Raw genomic sequence first — 21,189 nt, 5'->3', positions numbered from 1 at the left:
AAGGACACAGTGTCAATGAGAAAATGTCCATTTGTTTTACCTGTATTATGTTTTTAATATACCTCTATTATTAATGCATTATACCATTTTGTATGTGTGCTTATACACTGACTGTGCAAAACATTATGCTCTTTCCATGACATAGACTGACCTGGTGAATCCAGGTAAAAGCTATGATCCCTTAATGATGTCACTTGTTAAATCCACTTCAATCAGTGTTGATGAAGGGGAGGAGACAGGTTAAAGAAGGATCTTTAAGCGTCAAGACAATTGAGACATGGATTGTGTATGTGTGCCATTCAGAGGGTAAATGGGCAAGACAAAAGATTTATATGCCTTTGAACGGGGTATTGCTGTAGGTGCCAGGCGCACCGGTTTGTGTCAAGAACTGCAACGCTGCTGGGTTTTTCAGTTTCCCGTGTGTATCAGGAATGGTCTACCACCCAAAGGACATCCAGCCAACTTGACACAACTGTGGGAAGCATTGGAGTCAACATGGCCCAGCATCCCTGTGGAACGCTTTCGACACCTTGTAAAAAGGGAAAGGGAGATACCTAGTCAGTTGTACAACTGAAAGCATTCAACTGAAATGTCTTCCGCATTTAACCCAACCCCTCTGAATCAGAGAGGTGCGGGGGGCTGCCTTAATCGACATCCATGTCTTCATAGAGTCCATGCCCCGAGATATTGAGGCTGTTCTGAAAGCAGAAGGAGGGGGGGGGTTCACTGGAAACTTCTAATGTGTTCCCTATCTCTCTTTCTCCTCCCCCTCCCTCCTACCCTCCCTCCAGACCCACTCCAGAGGTGTCATGGAGTAAGGTGAGCGGGGAGTTCCCTGCCAAGCGGACCTCCTTCCTGCACTTCCAGAAGACACTGCGTATCGTTGACGTGTCTGAGGCGGACGCCGGAGAGTACCGCTGCACCGCCCGCAACCGCCTGGCCTCCGTACACCACACCATCCGCGTCACCGTCAAAGGTCTGTCATGTGACTTAGCAGTTAGTGCCACTGACTGGCTGGCACACATGTAGCCTATAGCAGAGTGGTCATGGGTTAGAATTCAACCCGCTGCTCTTCTGACTTGCGGTCGTCCTACTTTTCCTGTCTGCTTTTCACTATGCTGTTCAATAGCACCACAAAACAATGGTCAGTGATGAGCAGGGCTGAAATCGGTCGGGAACACACGGCTGACTTGTTCTATGTGCCTTCTGGGCTTCTATGCTGTCTATCTATCTCCCGTATAGATTTTTAAATGGTGTTATCTGGAGCAGGGGGTTCAGTCATTAACTGGTTGCCTGCCTTTTGATATTGTTCACTGTGCCGTTGTTGCTGACCCTTTTGTGATGCGAGGTAATCAATAACCCAACCATCGGCTTGCCTTGTGTTCCCCTCCCAGCGGCCCCGTACTGGATCAGTACCCCCAGAAACCTGGTGCTGGCTCCCAGGGAGAGGGGTAATATGATCTGCAGGGCCAGTGGTACCCCCAAACCCACCATCACCTGGGCCATGAACGGAATCCCCATAGAAAGTGAGTACTCAGTATTGATTGATTGATTGAGTGGCATTGCCTATGTCTCGTACAGTGTACTCACTGTGCACACACACTAAAGTATATTTCCCCAAATACTTGCAATGAAGTCATTGTATGTGCCAATGTGAGGTTTAGACAAGGTTTAAGTGAATCATTTTTATAGGTTTATGATGACACTTTTGACACTTGTTTTGATCCTTTGATAGATTCACCTAAGGACCCTAGTAGGAAGGTGGAGGGTGACACCATCATCTTCGAGGAAGTCCAGACTGGATCCAGTGCAGTCTACCAGTGCAACGCCTCCAATGAATATGGATATCTGCTGTCCAATGCCTTCGTCAACGTTCTCTGTGAGTCAGCACATACTTGAATTTAGAACTCAGCCTTTTCTGTCTCTGCTTCGGATTGCATCCTGACGTGATCTACACCGCATGAACTTAGCACTCACTCTTGTTGTCACATGGTTTATCATGAGGAATTTAAGTATATCATCGTTGTTGTCTCTATAGCTGAAACACCCAGAGTCCTGACTCCAGCTAACAAGGTCTACCAGGTGATCAGGAACACCCACGCCTTACTGGACTGTTCCTCCTTCGGCTCGCCCATCCCCAAAATAACATGGTGAGTTCATGACCCATTGCATTCTTAGAAGACCACGTCCAGATTTTCCACCCTTCTCTCAAAGTTTCCACTATTGTTAAAATCCATGATGAGGAGGAGAGGGGTGGGAGAAGTTGTGGAGAATATGTGACGCAGTCAAAATGTTCCCGGCTTAGTAGCTCATAGCCGGTGGTTCCCTTATCCCCTGTCAGGTTTAAGGACAGCAGGTCCAGCACCCTGGACGGGGACCCCTACGTGCTGCATGAGAACGGGACTCTGGAGATACATGTGGCCCAGGCCGTCAACAGTGGGAAGTACACTTGTGTGGCCAGGAACTCTCTGGGCATCTCTGAGAACCACGTCTATCTTGAGGTCAAAGGTGAGAGCCTAGGATTACCACAATACACCCTGTTTTATGCCTTTTTGTTATTTAGCTTTTTTGAAACCAACTTCCAAGAGTTGCTGAAAATATTTGTCACATCCTGCTTACTCTACCTGGCATCATTTCTGAAGGACGGTTACAATACAGAATGTATAACAGCTGAACAAGCTTGGGTTCATCCTTTAGAGGAGAGTGGGGTAACCTGAGCCCTGTTTTACATTCAGTATTACTCCGTCAAGGGAAATGTAGTATTCTTTCTAACATAGGTTACCTACATGTATTTTAGGATGTTGTGTTTCCCTGGAAATAATTAGAATTCATGTAAACATTTGTCTAAAAAAAGTGTTCTCTTCGTACAACTTAACCCGAGTATGGGGTAAATTGAGCCGCGGGACAGTGTAAGTTAAGACACCTACAAATGTCTGCACTGAATGAAATATTACCACTATCTTTTTAAAACAATGTCGTTCTTTATTACCCAAACACAATTCAACACAATCACAATCACTTTTTTGTCTTTTAATAATTTTAAGCATATTGGTTTAACTTACCCCAAAGCAAACATATTAGCCCACACAGTTACAAGGATGCACTTACATGCTCGGTTTAGGACCTCGTATTGAAGCTTATAGAGACCCCAACTGATGTATAGAACAATCTTGAATATCTACGTTGGTTCAAATACAAGCATAATGAAACCTGAACACAATAAATTCATTTGACTTGGTGAAAATCCGTTTTTTTTGGACTTAACTTGCTTACCACTTTTTCCATGTGGTTTCTTGGTTGACACTCCATGAAATGATGACCTCTTCCTAACTATTTTGTCAAATGATTAATTTTGGTTTATAGTTTCCTAGAAACAAGGGAGGCTCAACTTACCCCTTTGACTCAACTTACTCTGCTCTCCTTTACTGAGTTTCCTGACCCCCTCTCCCCTCAGAGCCCACGCGTATCCTGAAGCAGCCGGAGTACAAGGTGGTGCAGAGCAACATGAACGTGGTGTTTGAGTGTAAAGTAAAACACGACCCCTCCCTCATCCCTACCATGACCTGGGTCAAAGACAACGGAGAACTACCCGACGACGAGAGGTCAATGGTCGTCAAACACACATTTTCCAACATAGAGCACCATGCAATTATATCTACAACGGTCAATCCGAGCTTTATAGTATGTCTCCTCTTGTGACAGTATTTTAGGTTATCCGTTATTCCATCAAGGCTAATCTTCCTGACTTCATACACAAAACACACAAATCAACCCAAACAAAAGGGTTGTACACTAACATAAGAGGACACAAGAGGAGACTTTAAACTGACTGACATTGACTATGTCTTCCCAGGTTTCTGGTGGACTCTGACAGCCTGACCATAACCGACGTGACAGAGGATGATGCAGGAACTTACACCTGCATCATGACCACCACTCTGGACCAGGACTCTGCTAGCGCTGAGCTCACCGTTGTCGGTATGTTCACTCTCTCATACGAACAATCTCCACATGCTTTTGTGAATCCTTCAAGTACAAGTGTAACTGGGTTTTTACCTTCCTTGAAGTATAACAGCATTTCTGTTAAGAGTATGGGTTAGTGTTGTTGGGGGAAAATAACATTATTCTGTCGTAAATGTGTAATAATACCCAGTGAGAGAGAGAAGGTGGTCTGTCTTATTGTACCACTAACCGCTGAACCCCTACTTCACTCCTACCTGCCCTCCTACCTGGCAGAGGCAGCTCCTACTCCAGCTATAGTCTACGGTAAACCAGCATCACACACAAGCGGGTGCTTAAGCGATGCTTCCACGCTTGTGTGTGTGGTGGGATCTGTCAGTCTGGTCTGCAAACTCAAGCATGCTCTGCTGCTCGCAGATGTGATCATCTATTCTGTTTGTTTGTAATATCACCAGCCCCTGGACCGATGGGCGGACCGGAGGGACTATCATTTTGATTTTAAACCACCGTGTTTTATGGCCTTTTGGATTTCAGTCTTACTGTCTGCGGTTTGCAGATTTTTTCGTTCCCCCGCTATATGTCGAACGCTCATGCTGTTTTGCATGTGTTGAGTAGATACATGACCGACGTAGTACAATTCAAACTTCTAGGTTGTGCGTGTGAAGTAATTAGTGCCTTTGAATGCTAAGATCATTTATCTCCCTCTCCATCCCGTCACACAGCGGGGACCTTCTGAAAATGCGTCATCTCCATCCAGCTCGAGAGCGCATGCTGCTTCTTCGTTATCCTCAACATTGAGTCGTGGCGTTGCTGTCGTGTCGTTAAAGTGCTACTCCAATGCACTGTTCTAAACCCAGTTGATTTATCTCCTCATGTCTTGTGTGTTTCTTCTCCAGAACAACCAGACCCTCCTACTGACCTGGAGCTGACAGACCAGAAGCCCAGGAGTGTCCAGCTCACCTGGATACCCGGAGACGAACACAACAGCCCTATTTACAGTATGTGTGCGTGTGTGTCTGTTAATGACCTTACTGGCCTACTCTCAGAAGCTCTCAGAAGCTCGAAGCTGACTGTATCGTTCTTATCCTGAGAGTGTACTGTAGCTAGTTAAACTCAGTATGTGTTTAATGAGGTTAGCACCACTCAGAGCACTTGCTAGTTATGTTTGCACCACACTACCCATGTCATATGTCTTCAACAATGGATTTCATGGGTTTTAAAAATGTGCAGGTTTGGGGATAGTATCTTCCAGGATGTTCTTGTTAATTATCCAATATATGAGTGCGCTCAGAGAGCTAAGGCCTATTTGCATTTGATTGTTAACTCTCCATAGACGGGAGTTAGCTAATACATTCCAATTACAATCTAATGTTTGGAGTGTAAAATAAAAAACATGGCTTGCGTTCTCTGCAATCGCTCACCACTTTTCTACCCCCCCACCCCCCCCCCCCAGTGTTTCTGATCCAATACGCAGACTCTCTCCACCACCATGGCCACTGGCACAACCTGACCCTAGTTCCGGGCTCTAAGACCACGGCCCACCTTAAGCTGTCTCCTTATGTCCACTACGCCTTCCGAGTCCTGGCCCTCAATGCCGTGGGCTTCTCCAACCCCTCATTGCCCTCCCGCATGTACAAGACCAACCCTTCAGGTACAGACTGTAGGATTTACTTGCTTAATGTGGTTGATTGCGTAATGTGTTGACTTACAGTATGTCGATTTGTGCATGCTGTTGATTTTGGCATTTTGTTTCATTGGAATTTGTTTGTCCCATTTAGCTCCTGATGAGAACCCCAGTGGAGTTGATGGCTTTGGAACGGAACACGACAACCTTGTGATCTCATGGAAGGTAAGCATCATTGTATGTGTAAGGGTGATGGTGCCTGATGTACTCTTAGCCAAACTAATGAATTACCTTAGGATCCAGTAATTACAATGCGGTTAAACTTTCTCTCATCATATCTGCAGCCAATGTCAGGTCACCAGGCCAACGGACCAGGCCTGCAGTACAAGGTGATGTGGAGACAGAAGGACGTGGACAAGGAGTGGACGTCAGTGACCGTGGCTAACGTCTCCAAGTTCATGGTCTCTGGCACGCCCACCTTCACACCCTACGAGGTCCAGGTTCAAGCCATCAACGACTACGGGATTGGACCTGAGCCAGCTGTGGTCACCGGACACTCCGGGGAGGACTGTGAGGAACACACAACTCAACTTTGCCTTTTAGGGAGACACTATGGGGCAGTTTCTTGAACACAGATTAAGCCTAGGATAGTCCTGGACTAAAAGCATGCTAAATGGATTTTTTTTATTGCAATTGATTTTTAGTCCAGGGCTAGGCTTGATCTTGGTCTTGACAACCGACCCATACAGTATGTGTTTGCGTGACTTGCCAGACTAAAAGTTGTCGAAAGAGACTACATGACTACAAGTATCTCTCCCTTTAACCTGTACTGTGACGAGTTACTGTAACTAGACCAGTGGGTTGAATGAAGCCTCTACATTGTGTCCTGCTCCCTCTAAACTGTGTTCCACTCCCTCTAACCTCTGCTTCCACAGTGCCGATGCAGGCACCAGACAATGTCCAGGTTCTAGTGTTGAACAGCAGTCTGGCTGAGGTGCACTGGGAGCCTGTCCCACCTAAGACAGTACGGGGACGTCTTAAGGGATACAAGGTACACACACACACACACACACACACACACACACACACACACACACACACACACACACACACACACACACACACACACACACACACACACACACACACACAGCTCTGTATCATCCCCCGTTGAAAGCATGTCGTTTTGTGTCCTACCAGGTGTACTACTGGCGCGAGCGGAGCCTCCACAAACACAACCCACACCATGTGGAGCAGCAGGTCCTGACCTTCAGTGGGAACAAGAGTCATGGCATGCTTCCCGGCCTGCAGCCCTACAGCCTCTACCTGTTCAACGTCAGGGTCTTCAACGGCAAGGGGGAGGGCCCCGCCAGCTCCAACCAGCAGTTCGAGACCCCTGAGGGAGGTAGGAGGAGCCAACATTCTATTCTGTTTGTATCGAGAGTATCATGTCAAGGCCAATTCACCTAAGGTTATACGGGTCTGTTTTTATGCTTTTATGCTGCATACGAATTGCCATTTGCAGACAATAAACGTGCTGTTGTTCACTGTGTGTCTGCCAAACAACGTGCTGTCGTTTACTGTGCGCCTGTCATGCTCTACAGTCCCTGGGCGGCCATCTTTCCTGAGGATCACCAAGCCTAGCCTGGACTCTCTCACTCTGGAGTGGGGCCCTCCCTACGACCGCAACGGACGCCTCACCGGCTACACCCTGAAATATCAGACAGGTGAGCTTCCATAGCTTATACTTATGTTTTGGCTGTAGGAGGGCTAGGTCAGCCATCAAATAGTAGGCATCAAGAGGTTCTGCCAGAGCTTCGACGGAGGGAGGGTTAGGTCAGCCATCAAATAGTAGGCATCAAGAGCTAGAGGTTCTGCCAGAGCTTCGACGGAGGGAGCACCTTTACTGGTTAGCAGTATCTTAGCCAGGGAGTACCTTTTCTATTTGTAGCTTGTCGTCCTGTCTGCTGTTCACAGTATGCCCTCCTTTACATGTCTTGTTAGCGCCATATGTATTCCGTATTATTGCGAGGTGTATGTACCAAGGGGTCTAGCCTGTGATAGCTAGAAACGACATCATCGAACAGTGAGAACCACTCCATAGCTTTGATGGATAATCTGATGTCACTTCCATCCACCTCTCCATCCCCCCACCTTTCCACCCGTGTTATCTTGCTACACCTCTGCCCTTGCCCCCTCTTTCACCTTTCCATCCCTCCCTCCACCCATCCATCCATCTACCTGCCCCTTCTTACTACAACTTTTCCCCCTTCCACTCATCTTGCTACACCCCTGCCACATCCTCTTCCACTCTTCCAGTCAATATCTCCAACGTGCTGGGTCCGGTGGAGGAGCTGGCCCTGCCAGCCAACGAGACCACCGTCACTCTCTTTAACCTCAAGTACAGCACGCGTTACAAGTTTTATTTCAATGCCAAAACAGGCCAGGGAGCAGGGCCTGTCGTTACAGAGGAAGCCGCCACTATCATGGATGAAGGTAAGTGTTAACGTGTTGATGATGGTCACAAGCAGAAAACAACCTGATCTGTAGTCAGTTTCTATCGATGCATACCCCATTCATATGAGGATTACCTGTCAACCATTTTGAATGCTTCAAGTCAACTCAGGAATGTCATCCCCCAAACATCTAGATTGTGTTTTTGTGTTTTATACTTAAGCAATAAGGCCTGGGGGGGGGGGGGGGGGGGTATATGGCCAATACATCTACGGGCTCTTCTTACGCATGACACAATGCGGAGTCCATGGATACAGCCTTTAGCCGTGGTATATTTGTCAGGACCCGGTGCGAGAAACAGTCACTAATAATGGGCAGAACCCAGAAGATGAGGCAGACACAGCAGTACTAGAGATGGTGGTTTAATAAAAAATAGATATCTTCCAAAATACAAAGAAAATCCACAAAGTGGTAAAAACAGCAAGGGAAAAAACAAACCTCAAAAGACCAATCCAAAAATACACGAGAACAAAACCAGAGAACCTCTGGAAAATCCAACAAGAGAAAAATGATCAGAAAAGCTGGGGCTGGGTGCTAACATACAAACACTGAGCAAGGAACTGAGGAACACACAGGGTTTAAATACTAACAAGGGAATGACTTACAGGTGCAAACAATAATTAGGGCAAGAAAAACAAAAGGTACAAAAAAGGTGCAAGGGGGACATCTAGTGAACAAAACCTGAACAGTCCTGGCCAAAACCTGACAATATTGGCCATATACAAACCCCAAGGTTCCTTATTGCTATTATAAACTAGTTACCAACGTCATTTGAAGAGTAAAAATGTTCTGTCATACCCGTTGTGTACGGCTTTCAGCCAATCAGCACTTGGGGCTCGAACCACCCAGTTTATAATTGTTTATAAAGCATGGTACTCTGTTTTGTACTGTTGGTCGATTTTGTGAATGTTTGTGGATGTACAAAATCATTTTAGCGGTTAGCTTGTGAAAAGGTGTACAGAATCGTACCAAAGCATGATATTACCTCAGTGTAGCAGTTGTAATAACAATAGTGGATTGTGTTCCAGTTGTACTTTGTTAAACACAGTTGGCTCATTCTCTGCCCTTGTGCACCTTCTATACTGATATTAAAGCATGTTCATTTGGACTTCTCTGAGACTCACTCACGGACACATCCAGGGACTTCAGGGGTCAGATCATCGACCTCTATATCCGCTTTCTCCCCTTTTTTGTGTCCCTTTTCCCTCTCAAAAGTCCTAATGCATCAGCCCTCAGTCGGTGTGGTTGTCAAAGTGCACACCCCTCCTACAGATGCTCCTCACACTGATCTGAGCCTTTATTAACAAAGCATCTCTGTGAAGGAGGACCATGGACATTCCACATGGGAGATATGGGAAACTCACTGGGGTCATAAAATGTATAGATGGGTGGGTGACACCTACCAAGAGGGTGTTGACTAACAAGAGGGATAAGAGTATAAGATTGTGAGCTTTCTAAATGTACGCACTCAGCTGACGGCATCCTTGCTAATAAACACGTGAAACTTCTCTTGAGCTTTTGGGATCACTTCCTTATTGCCAAGAGGTTAAAAAAAAATCGCATTTTTCTTTTTAACAAGACAAAACAACCAAAAATGTGTCACTGTCCCAATACTTTTTGGAGCTCACCGTAGCTGGATAAAGACGTTCAAATGTGACGTGATGCATCTTTGGCTGCTGCAACACCTTTTGCCATACAACAGACTCAAGACACCTCGAGAGTCTTAGTTTCCAACTGCGTTATGGAGACTTTAGCTCTCCCCCTGCAACTGCTGATCTATGTCTATTTCTATGTCTATTTCTATGTCCGGCTGGTGCTGCCTCTCCAATGCATGATATTGTGTGTGTTTGAACCTTGCTCAAACTGATCCCCCCCCCCCCCCCCACAAACATGCTGATTGTCTGTTTGCACTTCCGCTGCATGCCAATGGACCTGTGTAACCTCACTGCCGATCTTTGCCTGTGGTTTGTGTCGTCTACCTCTGCCGCTGGTGTGTCTGTTGTGTGTCTTCGCCTGTGGTGTTGTGTGATGTTTCTTATTCCTCTCCATGTTGTTCCAGGGAACGCCCAACCCTCACCTCCCGTAGCACGGTCTCCTCCGACACACCTCCCATTCCACAAGGGTACAGCTGCTATAGACCTTGTCACATTCCCAGTCATGCTGTAGTACGTGATATTGTTGCTTCTCTTCTGATTGACGGTTCACAAGGATTTGATGTTATCATCCATTGTATTATAGAATGTGTATTACAAATGTTTAGGCTCTAGCGTATTAATTTGATCGAAAGGCTCATGAACAACAGAGGAACTGTAAGGTTATTGATCGACTTTAGAGTGATCGAAGCCCGTCTCGCTTTGATTTGGATCTGTAGACTATGTTGTGATGTAGACGGATGTAAATGTTGAATCACAAGCTAATATTGCGCAATAGGTGAGTGCATAGATAGACGCACCATCTGAAGGTGAATTAGACTCCTCATTTTATTGAAGCTGAATTTAGCTTCATTGCTGTCTTCTTCTCTTGTGCTCAGTGCATCCAGCGGCTCCGGCATTCGGGAACGTTAGCTCTTCCGTGGGAGAGGACGGAACGCTGATCAGTTGGGAATACTGGGGAGCGGAAAAAAATGTTTACGTAGAATATATAGTAGAGAACGATAACAGTAAGACATATTCCTCTATCACGTATACTTCAACATTATAGGTGGCAAGAGACTCCTACTCAATGACTGACTGTTGCAGGTGTATTAAAAACTTGGCAGTTATGAGGCTGGCTGCTGTTACTTTGCCTCGTGCCCAGATATGAGCAAAAACTGATATCTGTGATTGGATAATACAAATATCCTCCGTGTGATTGGCCAGAATACAGAAAATTGCCTTTAAACAGTTGGCACAAACCTATTCAAATGGTTCATAGTCAAAAGCAGCATAGACAGTCTCAAATAATATTTCACGTTCAATGTCGATTGGACTTTTATTGACCAGCAGTGAGGGGTTAAAAACACACAGTGTGTGTAGTATGGCTCTCTCACACCTATACCTTGAAAATAATCAGGAAGTGAATTACCATGATGCGTCATTCCTATCAATTCAATCCCAATAATGTAGTTTCAGACGCTTTTCAGTCTCCTATTCAAGAGTCACGCTGTAGTATTTAGTCTCGTAACCCCAGTTCACTGAGACGCATCCCACAAATGTTTGTAATCACCATACTTCATTCGTAGAACTCGATGAAATAACATAACGCAAATGTACAGATGTAGTAATATCTAATATAGATACCATATGTGATGCTATATATATTACCCCACCTCTGCCTATAGCGTTTCAATAGATACACAAGTAAAAACCATCTCTGCATGAACACCAATAGCCCATTCCAACTTATCAGTGTACGGCGTACGTATTAGGACATGAACACTTCTCGACTGGCTGCGATGGATGTCCTAATATGTGCGCCGTACATCTTTCGTCCTGCAACTCTCTAGGTGAAGAGGAGTGGCAGAAAGAGTATGTAAATGGCTCTCGGGCCTATGTGCTGAAGGGCTTAAAGGAGGGCCTGTCCTATAGGGTGCGCGTGGTCGCCAAGGGTCACAACGGCCAAGCGGTGCTCCACCAATCAGAAGAGCTTTTGGTGATGATTCCAGGTGAGGCAGCACGCGGTTGGCGCCCGGCCTCGCTTTGCCTTGCCCTGTGTTGTGTTGTAGAGATTGAGAAACGTGTGTGTATGCAGAAGCTTTGTTATTCTTCACTACTCAAGAAACCTGTCCGGTGCCTGTGGTATACAATCCCTATATCTGTTGTTGAAGTTTTTCTTATGGAAACGTACTGTAGGCATGTTCAGTAGAGATGTAGACTTGGTACTTTCCTGACCTGCATGATGTTGTCCTGTTCGCATATTTGTGTTGAAGTTAGGAACACATCTTGTTTCTGGAGAGACGCACAGTAAGAACATTCTCATATAGATGATGGATACCATTCACATGATATAGAAGACTGATGTGTAACTGTCTAATAATACACCTAATTCTCTCTCCCGCTGTGGTTAACATTTGGTTTTGTTTGTAATGTGTGTGTACTGTGTGTGGTGTGGGGACGCGAATGTTGTTTGCGTCATGCACTGTAGAAGTCGAGCTGTTAGCCGTCTTCAATACGCTCTGCATTCATGTGCCTGTAGCTTCCGCGAGACGAGATGTTTAACATCACATCACTAACACACCAATTGTCTTTTGCAGTAACACTATGTAACAATTTCCAAACAATAAAATACTTACAAAGGGCTCTTTGGAAACCTACTTTCATACTATCATGCACTTATGTCTCCTCCACAACTTGTTGGTTCGTATCCCCTTTAGTAGCCTTGATTACAATAGAAGATGTCTAAAACACTTAGAAGTTAACAAAACTTTATTGTGCATTAGATTTTCATTGTACTCCAGTACAGGAACTAAGCGTTACTTATATTTCCTTTCTCAATTAAAGCAACAGGCCAGTCATGAACAGTTTTCTGTCTCTTCCTTCCCTCTCTGCCTGACCAGCTATGGCAGCCCGACAGGTGGACATTGCTACTCAGGGCTGGTTCATCTGCCTGATGTGTGCCATCGCTCTCCTCATCCTCGTTCTCCTCATCATCTGCTTCATACAGAGAAACAAGGGAGGAAAATACCCAGGTGGGTACTTTTGGTTGACACACAAACACGCATGCATACACACACAGCACACACCTACGCATTCGCCTTCATATCCATCACCCATCTTAGGCCGTAAGTAAAAAGACCCATTTGATGAATCTCTTCCCCCAGTGAAAGAAAAGGAGGACGCGCACACAGACCCAGAGTTCCAGCCCATGAAAGAGGATGACTGTACTTTCGGGGAATACAGGTGAGAAACATGACTCTCCGGGAGCCTGTTTGGCCCCAATTCTTCCCTGCCCTAAGCCCCCCCCCCTCCCCCAACCACTCCACCAAGCCCTTGCTCCCTCCCCAGACCTGGTTCCTGTCAGCAAGGCAGGCGCTCTGGCCTCCCCATCCTAACAGCTGACCTCCACTTGCCGCGGGACTACCATCGTTCTAACAGGGATTCTGGCATTGCAGACCTTTGGAGCTACATTGTAAAGCACAAGCCTCTTCTTCTGGAAGAGGTTGGGTAAGGGACAAGGACGGGGAGGGATTCTTCTCCGCTTAGTGTGTTGGTGGCTTGGTGGCCAGATTGATATTGTGGTGTGTTTGACTGTGTTGCGTCATTCGATAAGCAGGATATACAGTATTATTCAGGTCTACGTTTTCGGGGTATAGGTTTTTCGGGGACTTTTAAAAGCTTTCCCTGGAACAGTCAGGAATATTTTTGAAAAATAATTTTCAGTATTCCAAGCTGGCATGCATAGATAGCTGCCCCACTAATTTCACATTTAGAACCAAATGAGTACCTTGTAACAAATACATTGTGCATATAAATATATAGTAGCTTTTGTATTATGGAATATACGTACATACTTAATAAATTAATATTTGCATACATATGCATACTGTACAGTAAGTACACTCATCCCAGTTGATATAAGCTCTGACTAACTGCAGTAATCTAGTTATGCTTGCTATAGCGCCTTCTAACTGTTTTTAGGCTGCTTGCTTTTCCAACCATGCACGCAGATATTAAGAAAAATGAAGCACTTTACTTATTATGTATAGTGTTTTTGGAAACTTTATTTTGTACTGGTCCAGCTTTTTCCCAATTTATATGAAGTTTTTTTCCCTTCTTATATTGGATATTATTACTTTTTGTATCATGTATTTAAACATAAATATGTTCTATAATATACATTCTATCTATGCTGTAATACATAAATACACTACACCGCCAAAAGTATGTGGACACCTTCTTGTCGAACATCTCATTCCAAAATCATGGGCATTAATATGGAGTTGGTCACCCCTTTGCTGCTATAACAGCCTCCACTCTTCTGGCAAGGCTTTCCACACGATGTTGGAACATTGCTGCAGGGTCTTGCTTCCATTCAACCACAAGAGCATTAGTGAAGTCGTACACTGATGTTGGGCGATTAGGCCTGGCTCGCAGTCGGCGCTCCAATTCATCCCGAAGGGATTCGATGGGTTTGAGGTCAGGGCTCTTTGTAGGCCAGTCAAGTTCTTCCACACCGATCTCGACAAACCATTTCTGTATGGACCTCGCTTTGTGCACAGGGGTATTGTCATGCTGAAACAGGAAAGGGCCTTCCCCACACTGTTGCCACAAAGTTGGAAGCACAGAATCATCTAGAATGTCATTGTATGCTGTAGTGTTAAGATTTTCACCAACATTTTCTACACCTGTCAGAAACGGGTGTGGCTGAAATAGCCTCATCCATTAATTTGAAGGGCGGTCCACATACTTTACACAGTGTATAGGGAATTATGGATATATAATGTTGTGTGATGTGCATGGCGTGATGAAGATCCTATATAAAACTCGCTGTAGGCAATAATGTCTTGAATGAAGTCATAGATACATACAGTATGTCATCCAGTATGAAGCTGTCAGCATGTTAGAGTGAAAAGACCATGTTGGAGTGAAAGATGTTATGTCAAGTTTCGACAAGGCAAAAAAAGCTATTCTTATTCGGTCCACATAACTCTTATCTCGTTCACGATCATAACGTGAGAGACAATACGCTACTAATAAGCTAAACCTGTCCATTCAAATAGCAAAATAATAGACAATAGAACAGAGTGTATGTTGTTGAAATGACAAGTATTAGACAATATAACACAAGGCTAAATGTCTATATTACTTGTTATTTCCTCTGTGAAAGGAAATCAAATGTTCCATCCCATGCCATTATTCCAACCATGGAGCTTTTATGTCAATAAATACTCATCTAACTCTACTAAGCTGTTCCGGTTTGACTGCAGGCGTGCATAAATCCTGTAACTATGGTGTAACTATTGACCTTGAACGCGCCAGTGTCTACACTTACAAGGCTGGCGATGTGATGTTGAAGAAAGATACATACTGCTATGTTTGGATGGATGTGTGGGTGCTGTATGCTTAGACACAGAAGGGAACAGTAAAACCCACATGAAAAACACGGATGGGTTAGCAACCAGTGCAGGCTTGTCTCATCTGTGCATGCTGGTGGGTGGGTGGGTGGGGGGTTAGGGGGGGGGGGGTTGTGATTATCTCTCTCTGCGTGATCACTTCCTCTGCACTCTTGTTAATTGGGGCATGTAGGTCTCAGACAAGGTAATGAAGGGTACTGCAAGACCGGCCTGAGAGGAGTGACCAAAGGGCTGCTATACTGTGATATCGTTCTGATAAACAGTACTTACTGCTACTTGGAGAAAAAGGCCTGCTGTAAAACCACCCCAGAGTTACACCACTGTCCTTGTCTGTGCTATAAACTGTCATTAACTGTCACAAAGCCTACATAGTGGTGTCATAACTTATCATCATCGTTGGTGTCCACTGCAGTGCTTTCAGTCGTTAATCTGCAGTAAGATTGCATCCTGATGACGTTGGAGTCTTGTTAAGTAGTTTTATTAGCTGACATAACCTGTTATGAATGGCTATAACAGGTGTAATACTAGTGTGATAACATTATGAAGGCTTTATGAAAGAGAGTCCACCTGCTCTTCACTGTCATGAGTCATCACCTGACATTGATTTGAATGTTGACTAACTAATGTTAATCCTCAAAGAAAGATTTCTTTGCAGTTTCTTCATTTGTTTGCAAAAGTGTGATTGTTTGTTATTTATGCTTGGGGATGTTTGGCTGACAATTAATTCGCTTTTCATGTGATTGTTTATTACATCTTTGGATTTTCAGTTTGTCATTGCAACTTTTGTTGGGGAGAAACGTTTATGTCTAGCAATACAGCAAATATGTATTATTTTCCACCTCATGTCATGGCTTCAGGGGAAATTTGGAATGGGTATGATTTTGCTTGTATTCCCCTGTTGCGTGATGAAAACCAACTAATCGCTCACATCATTTTTTTTAGACTTGGGGCTAGATTTTTGTTTTAAACGATACTGTCAGAAGTAGTGCCTTCTGAGTCCAAATTTCAACCCAATTCAGGATATAAACAAATATTATCATAAGCTGTGAAATAATATAGTTTTTTTCTGGAATTAGACACATTTGAATCCAGGCTATCTTTCTTTACAATACTTGGGTAATGGTAGTAAAAGTAATTGGAAATTCTTCAGTGCTCCATCTAAAGAAAACGCCATTCACTGAACTCCTTGTTTACATCATTCTGTCATCATTTCACCTGCATGTCGTTTTCTCCTAGTGACACTGAGGACCATAAGCCGTTAAAAGGGAGCCGCACACCGTCTAACGGGACGGTGCACAGGGACAACAGTGATGACAGTTTAGTAGACTACGGCGGCGATGGGGGAGACGGCCAGTTCAACGAGGACGGGTCTTTTATCGGACAGTATAGCGGAAAGAGCTCCGCCAGGGACACCGCTGGGGGTCACGAAAGCTCTGAGGCCCCGTCCCCTGTTAATACCTCCGCTATGAACTCCTTTGTGTAGCCAGCTGGTTGATCAGTAGGTCAGCCAGGTGGAGGGATAGGCGGCCAGGCCAGTAGGTGGTGCTGCAGTAAACTGAACTCCTTTGTAGCCAGCTGGTTAAACAGCCAGGCCCGTAGGTTTGTGTAGCCAGACATTTGGACATCCAAACCTGTAGGGGCTCTCCAGTGGCTGTTCCATTCGCCATCTTCACAGGGCTGTTCCTCACGTCACCTTGTGGCTTATTGTCATCCCATGCCCCACCCATCCGCACACTACTGTCACAAACACATAGGAGACTTCTTAAGAGACACATAACAGACACGTGTGAGATTCTCTACACTAACGCAATGCTGCAGGACACTACTGGAGGATTGTACGTTATCATTTGGAAATCACTGAATTTGTGAAGGGATTGTGGAGACTATTCCAACTGTTTTATTCTCTGTAGCCTACTGACTTAGTAGCGACACTTAGAACCAGACATCTTCCTGAAATGATGTACAAACATATATTAACACAAATGAGTAGATTATTACATGGAAGGTATTGTCTATCTATCTTGAACTACTATGCGGTACACATTTTTGAATTATTTGGGTTTGCCATATTGTTTTTCCGGTCAAAGCATTATCTTGATATTATTGTGTGTGTTAGAGGTCCTTTTCCCTTCAGGGCAACCGTAAGGAGGCGTCAGTGTCGACATGGTGGTGAAACGTGTCACTAAGTATATGCATATTATTAATTGTCTTTTTTGCAAGACGGGGGCTGTTGGTACAGTTTATACAGTTGCATTTACAATGCAGGATTATGTCCAGTGAGCTCCTAAAAGTATTCTTCTGCCTGAATCTATAATTCCGACTCCAAGCAGGCTCAACCAAGCATGACTCTAGTTACGTCAGTCGCTGCATCCACGCCCCCACCAGGGGATGCTGGTGTCACTTTAAACGGGAGGACAGGCTCATCGTAATGGCTCGAATTAAATGAACGGAACGGTATCAAACACCACGAAGCCACCAGCCTCCACTGGTCCTCACATGTCACCTTTGTTTTGATCATCTGCAAATGCCGAAGTGCGGCATGCTGTCATGACATCATCATCATAACCGTTGACCTGCACGTGACCTTACTTCCTGTGGTTGCACATCACATGACCCTGACGGTGACCTTATGGCGCTTCCTGTGAGACCCAAAGTGCACGTATTGACATCCAACTCTTTTGCTTTTCTTTAAAAATTTTGCGTTTTATTTGTGGTGCTGGGTGGCCTTCAGCAGTACTGTGCCTTTTTAATACAGAACTCTGATTTCAGTTCAGTCTAGATTCATTCACAAAAAGACCGTTTTACCCAGAGTTCGGTGAGTGGAATGCCCATGAAGCAATAGTCATACTCGGAGGATGATGGGTTCAGCTAGGAAGGATGAAAGGATGGAGGACTCCATAAATGAAGGAATAATTCATACAGTCATCTTTTGAAAAGCTTCAAAATGCTTCTCCCTCAGATAAGCGGCGTAGGGTTGCCATATTGGACACGGTCAATGCTCTGTACATTCTTTTCAAGGTTCGGGTCATCTACGAAGTGTTTGGTCATATTTTTGCGAGGTGTGTGCGTGCGTGTTGAGGGGATAATATTCATGCTAGTCACTTATACTAACTACATTTGATGGCCTTTGGCGTGATAAGGAAGGGATCGGAAAAAAAATATTTCTTAACTTGCATCAAGTTTTACGTATTTTTTTTTTTTATGAACATTATTCGTTGCATTTGTAAATATATACTCTAATTGACTGTACAGAAAATCACTGCAAGAGGAGCTTAAATGGATAGTTCACCCAAATGACAACATTTGATCAACTATCCCTTTAAGAGCCCGAGAGGCAGAACTGTGCATGTGAAGGTTTGACTGGCTGAGAGAGCTGTGTTCAATATAGACTACTTCTATAGAATAAATATACTTTTTTTGTTACTTTTTTTTTTTTTTTTTTTGCTGTGAACATTGTACATTATTGTAACTAACAGGACAAGAAGTTGCTCATGAGTTCACATTTGGATGGTTTCCATTTGTCAGCTATATAGTTGTGTGTTTCTGAAATGTCCCTATTTTGTACTAAATAAAACCATACAGAACTCTGGAAACCTTCAGATGTAATGGACTTTGGAGTGTAAGATAAGTACCCCTCGATGTACTGCGTCATTCTGTTTTATGTTGGTTATATGAGCAGCACAAGGTCCGCCAAACTCTTCCACTTTGTGACAGTATTGAAAATGGTTTGGTGTTCTTATTCTAAAACAGTTTCAAGGTTTTTACTAACAATTTATTTGTATTTAAGTTTCTCCACGTAGTGAAATAATGAATTTCCAAGTAAATTGAAATATAATGAATGAATAAAATATTATCATCTTCTTCGATGTCCATTCTATCTATATTGTAAAACTTCATTCTGACTGTTCTAATATTCGTAATGTTTTTAATTCAACAGCAATGCAATGGAAGCAAACGGAGCATTGCAAATTCTATGATAAAACCAATCTTATGAAGGCATGATAAAGTAGGTGCTACACAATGGCTCCATAAATATTCTAATATATTACACTACGATAAAGTGTCATAGCAGCAGTATGTTTTGCTCCACAACAGACCAACTCCTTGGCAATGGGAATAAGCATCAATGAAGAGGACGATGATTTCACACCTTCACAGAACTGGGAGATAAGGTGTGTGTGTGTGTGTGTTGGTGAGGGGTTCATACTGAATCTCTCGCTCTGGATCTCTCATCACTTCTTTTCCCACTGCACTCTCTGTATTGGGGGATGGAGGTCTGTGAGCGTGTGTGTGAGTGCAAAACCAGATTTTGGTATGAAACGAATGCTAAACACTTTGGGGTTGCTTATTATACCTGGGATCTTTTTTTGAGATGAAGGACTACACGAGGGAACTTGGGTGAAATGAAAACGCAAGTCAGTTTACAAGCTGCCTCGGGGCTAAGACACTCCCTGACAGGAACAGGAACAGGTAGGAGTAGTTGCTCCAAAAACAAGCAGATCACAGGGTAGCACGGTGTGAGACAACACCACCCTATGCTGCGAGCCAAAGGACGCAGGCGACTTATGCAATGCAGTGAAAGTATTAAGTCAACCGTAGAGTCTGAAGTATGCTGCTAGCCTCACGGTAAACTGGAGACAGTGGGAAAGGAATCGGGAGACCCAGTCAGTTGCACAACGGAATGGATTGAACCGAAATGTATCTTCTGCACTTAACCCAACCCCTCCGAATCAGAGAGATGCGGGGGGCTGAGAGAGGAAGAGAGAGACAGGAAGAGGAGAGAGGGAGAGAAAGAGTCATATACAGACAGGGAGAGAGATAATGTGTGAGAATAGAGACCGAGAGAGTCCTGATGAAACAGAACAGTTCAGCCATATTTGTTGGAGTTCACTTGTTGACCTTTCCGTTTCCACTATGGTCATGCACTGTATGTATGGGTGTAACTGGGAGCGAGCACACAGACCATCTGGTGTGCCATCACACACATACACACACAGCACACTGCACTGGTGTCAGGAAGCAAGAACGTCTGGTGGGGGGGCTCCTGGACCACTTCTCCGTTTGGCAAGAACACTTTGCCTTCTGTTCACTTTGCCTTCTCTCTCTTTCTACTGCATGGTTAAATTCATTGGGCGTAATTATTTCACGGATGCTTTCTCAGTAATTATAGCAGTTGATATAACAGCTATTCAAATCTTCCTGGATGCACAGAGAGAACTAAATGGATGCTCTCAAACGGGAAACTTTCCTCACCAGCAATTGGACCAGCAAGTATTATTTTGTGGATAGAAATGAACGAAAACAATCATGACTTTAACCCAGAAAGGTGGCTATTGCCCTCTAATCCTCTAACCATCTAAGTATCTTATAGATGGTAATTGCCATTTGTGGACTGCCACCTCATCATACAAGATTTGTATTCTAGCCTTTACTGCCACCTAGTGATTAAAAGGCAATCATACGGATGAGAAAATAACAAACAGGATCATTACCGTCTCAATGTGAAATAAAAGCATCACCCAGTGTGGAGGCTGCTGAGGGGAGAACAGCTCATAATAATGGCCGGAACGGAGCAAATGGAATGGCATCAAACACCTGGAAACCATGTTTTTATTTTAATGTATTTGATACCATTCCATTGATTCCGCTCCAGTCATTACCACGAGCCCGTTCTCCCCAATTAAAGTGCCACCAACCTCCCGTGACTAGCGCAGAAGTGTACATCCAAATTCAACTATTACTCGATTTGAAACATTTACACGCTTTATTTCAACTTTCGTTGAACAGATTTTCATAGGATGGATGATGTTGTGTAAATAAAATCATGACATGCGGAATGATCTGCTGGGAGCACCAAAGGTAAGTGAACTGGCACGAACCAATGTCAATATATCTGCAACATAACCAAATAATTGGACATTATTCTACCACATGGTCGTACGCCACAACACAGTCCCATTTGCTATTGTTTTCTTTTTGGTCCTCGGTTACATGGGCTTCCTGGTAAGAAGCTTAGCAATTCATTTTCATGGCAACATAA

General features: G+C 44.2%; 1 protein-coding gene across 18 annotated transcripts in view; it reads left to right on the top strand.

Moving 5' to 3' along the window:
- Positions 1-19,010, top strand: part of LOC139540350 (neuronal cell adhesion molecule-like) — a 114,228-nt gene extending 95,218 nt beyond the window's left edge. For 7 of the 18 annotated variants that reach the window (XM_071344117.1, XM_071344112.1, XM_071344115.1 and 4 more), the window contains 22 exons: positions 792-976; positions 1,395-1,526; positions 1,736-1,879; positions 2,039-2,150; positions 2,342-2,508; positions 3,455-3,602; positions 3,854-3,978; positions 4,237-4,266; positions 4,857-4,958; positions 5,414-5,611; positions 5,739-5,809; positions 5,929-6,154; positions 6,520-6,635; positions 6,785-6,989; positions 7,189-7,311; positions 7,904-8,080; positions 10,158-10,220; positions 10,629-10,757; positions 11,583-11,741; positions 12,633-12,764; positions 12,897-12,975; positions 16,386-19,010. In XM_071344117.1, the coding sequence (XP_071200218.1) occupies positions 792-976; positions 1,395-1,526; positions 1,736-1,879; positions 2,039-2,150; positions 2,342-2,508; positions 3,455-3,602; positions 3,854-3,978; positions 4,237-4,266; positions 4,857-4,958; positions 5,414-5,611; positions 5,739-5,809; positions 5,929-6,154; positions 6,520-6,635; positions 6,785-6,989; positions 7,189-7,311; positions 7,904-8,080; positions 10,158-10,220; positions 10,629-10,757; positions 11,583-11,741; positions 12,633-12,764; positions 12,897-12,975; positions 16,386-16,632 (3,070 nt within the window). In that variant the 3' untranslated portion in view covers positions 16,633-19,010. Of the gene's footprint in view, positions 1-791; positions 977-1,394; positions 1,527-1,735; positions 1,880-2,038; positions 2,151-2,341; positions 2,509-3,454; positions 3,603-3,853; positions 3,979-4,236; positions 4,267-4,856; positions 4,959-5,413; positions 5,612-5,738; positions 5,810-5,928; positions 6,155-6,519; positions 6,636-6,784; positions 6,990-7,188; positions 7,312-7,903; positions 8,081-10,157; positions 10,221-10,628; positions 10,758-11,582; positions 11,742-12,632; positions 12,765-12,896; positions 12,976-13,080; positions 14,978-16,385 lie in introns of those variants that run through there. The other 11 variants (XM_071344114.1, XM_071344113.1, XM_071344118.1 and 8 more) reach the window with 7 other exon arrangements.
- Positions 19,011-21,189: the final 2,179 nt, after the last annotated feature.

The sequence above is a fragment of the Salvelinus alpinus genome, chromosome 15, assembly GCF_045679555.1.
Source record: "Salvelinus alpinus chromosome 15, SLU_Salpinus.1, whole genome shotgun sequence".
NCBI classification, from domain to species: Eukaryota; Metazoa; Chordata; class Actinopteri; order Salmoniformes; family Salmonidae; genus Salvelinus; species Salvelinus alpinus.
This window is presented reverse-complemented; position numbering and strand designations above follow the sequence as displayed.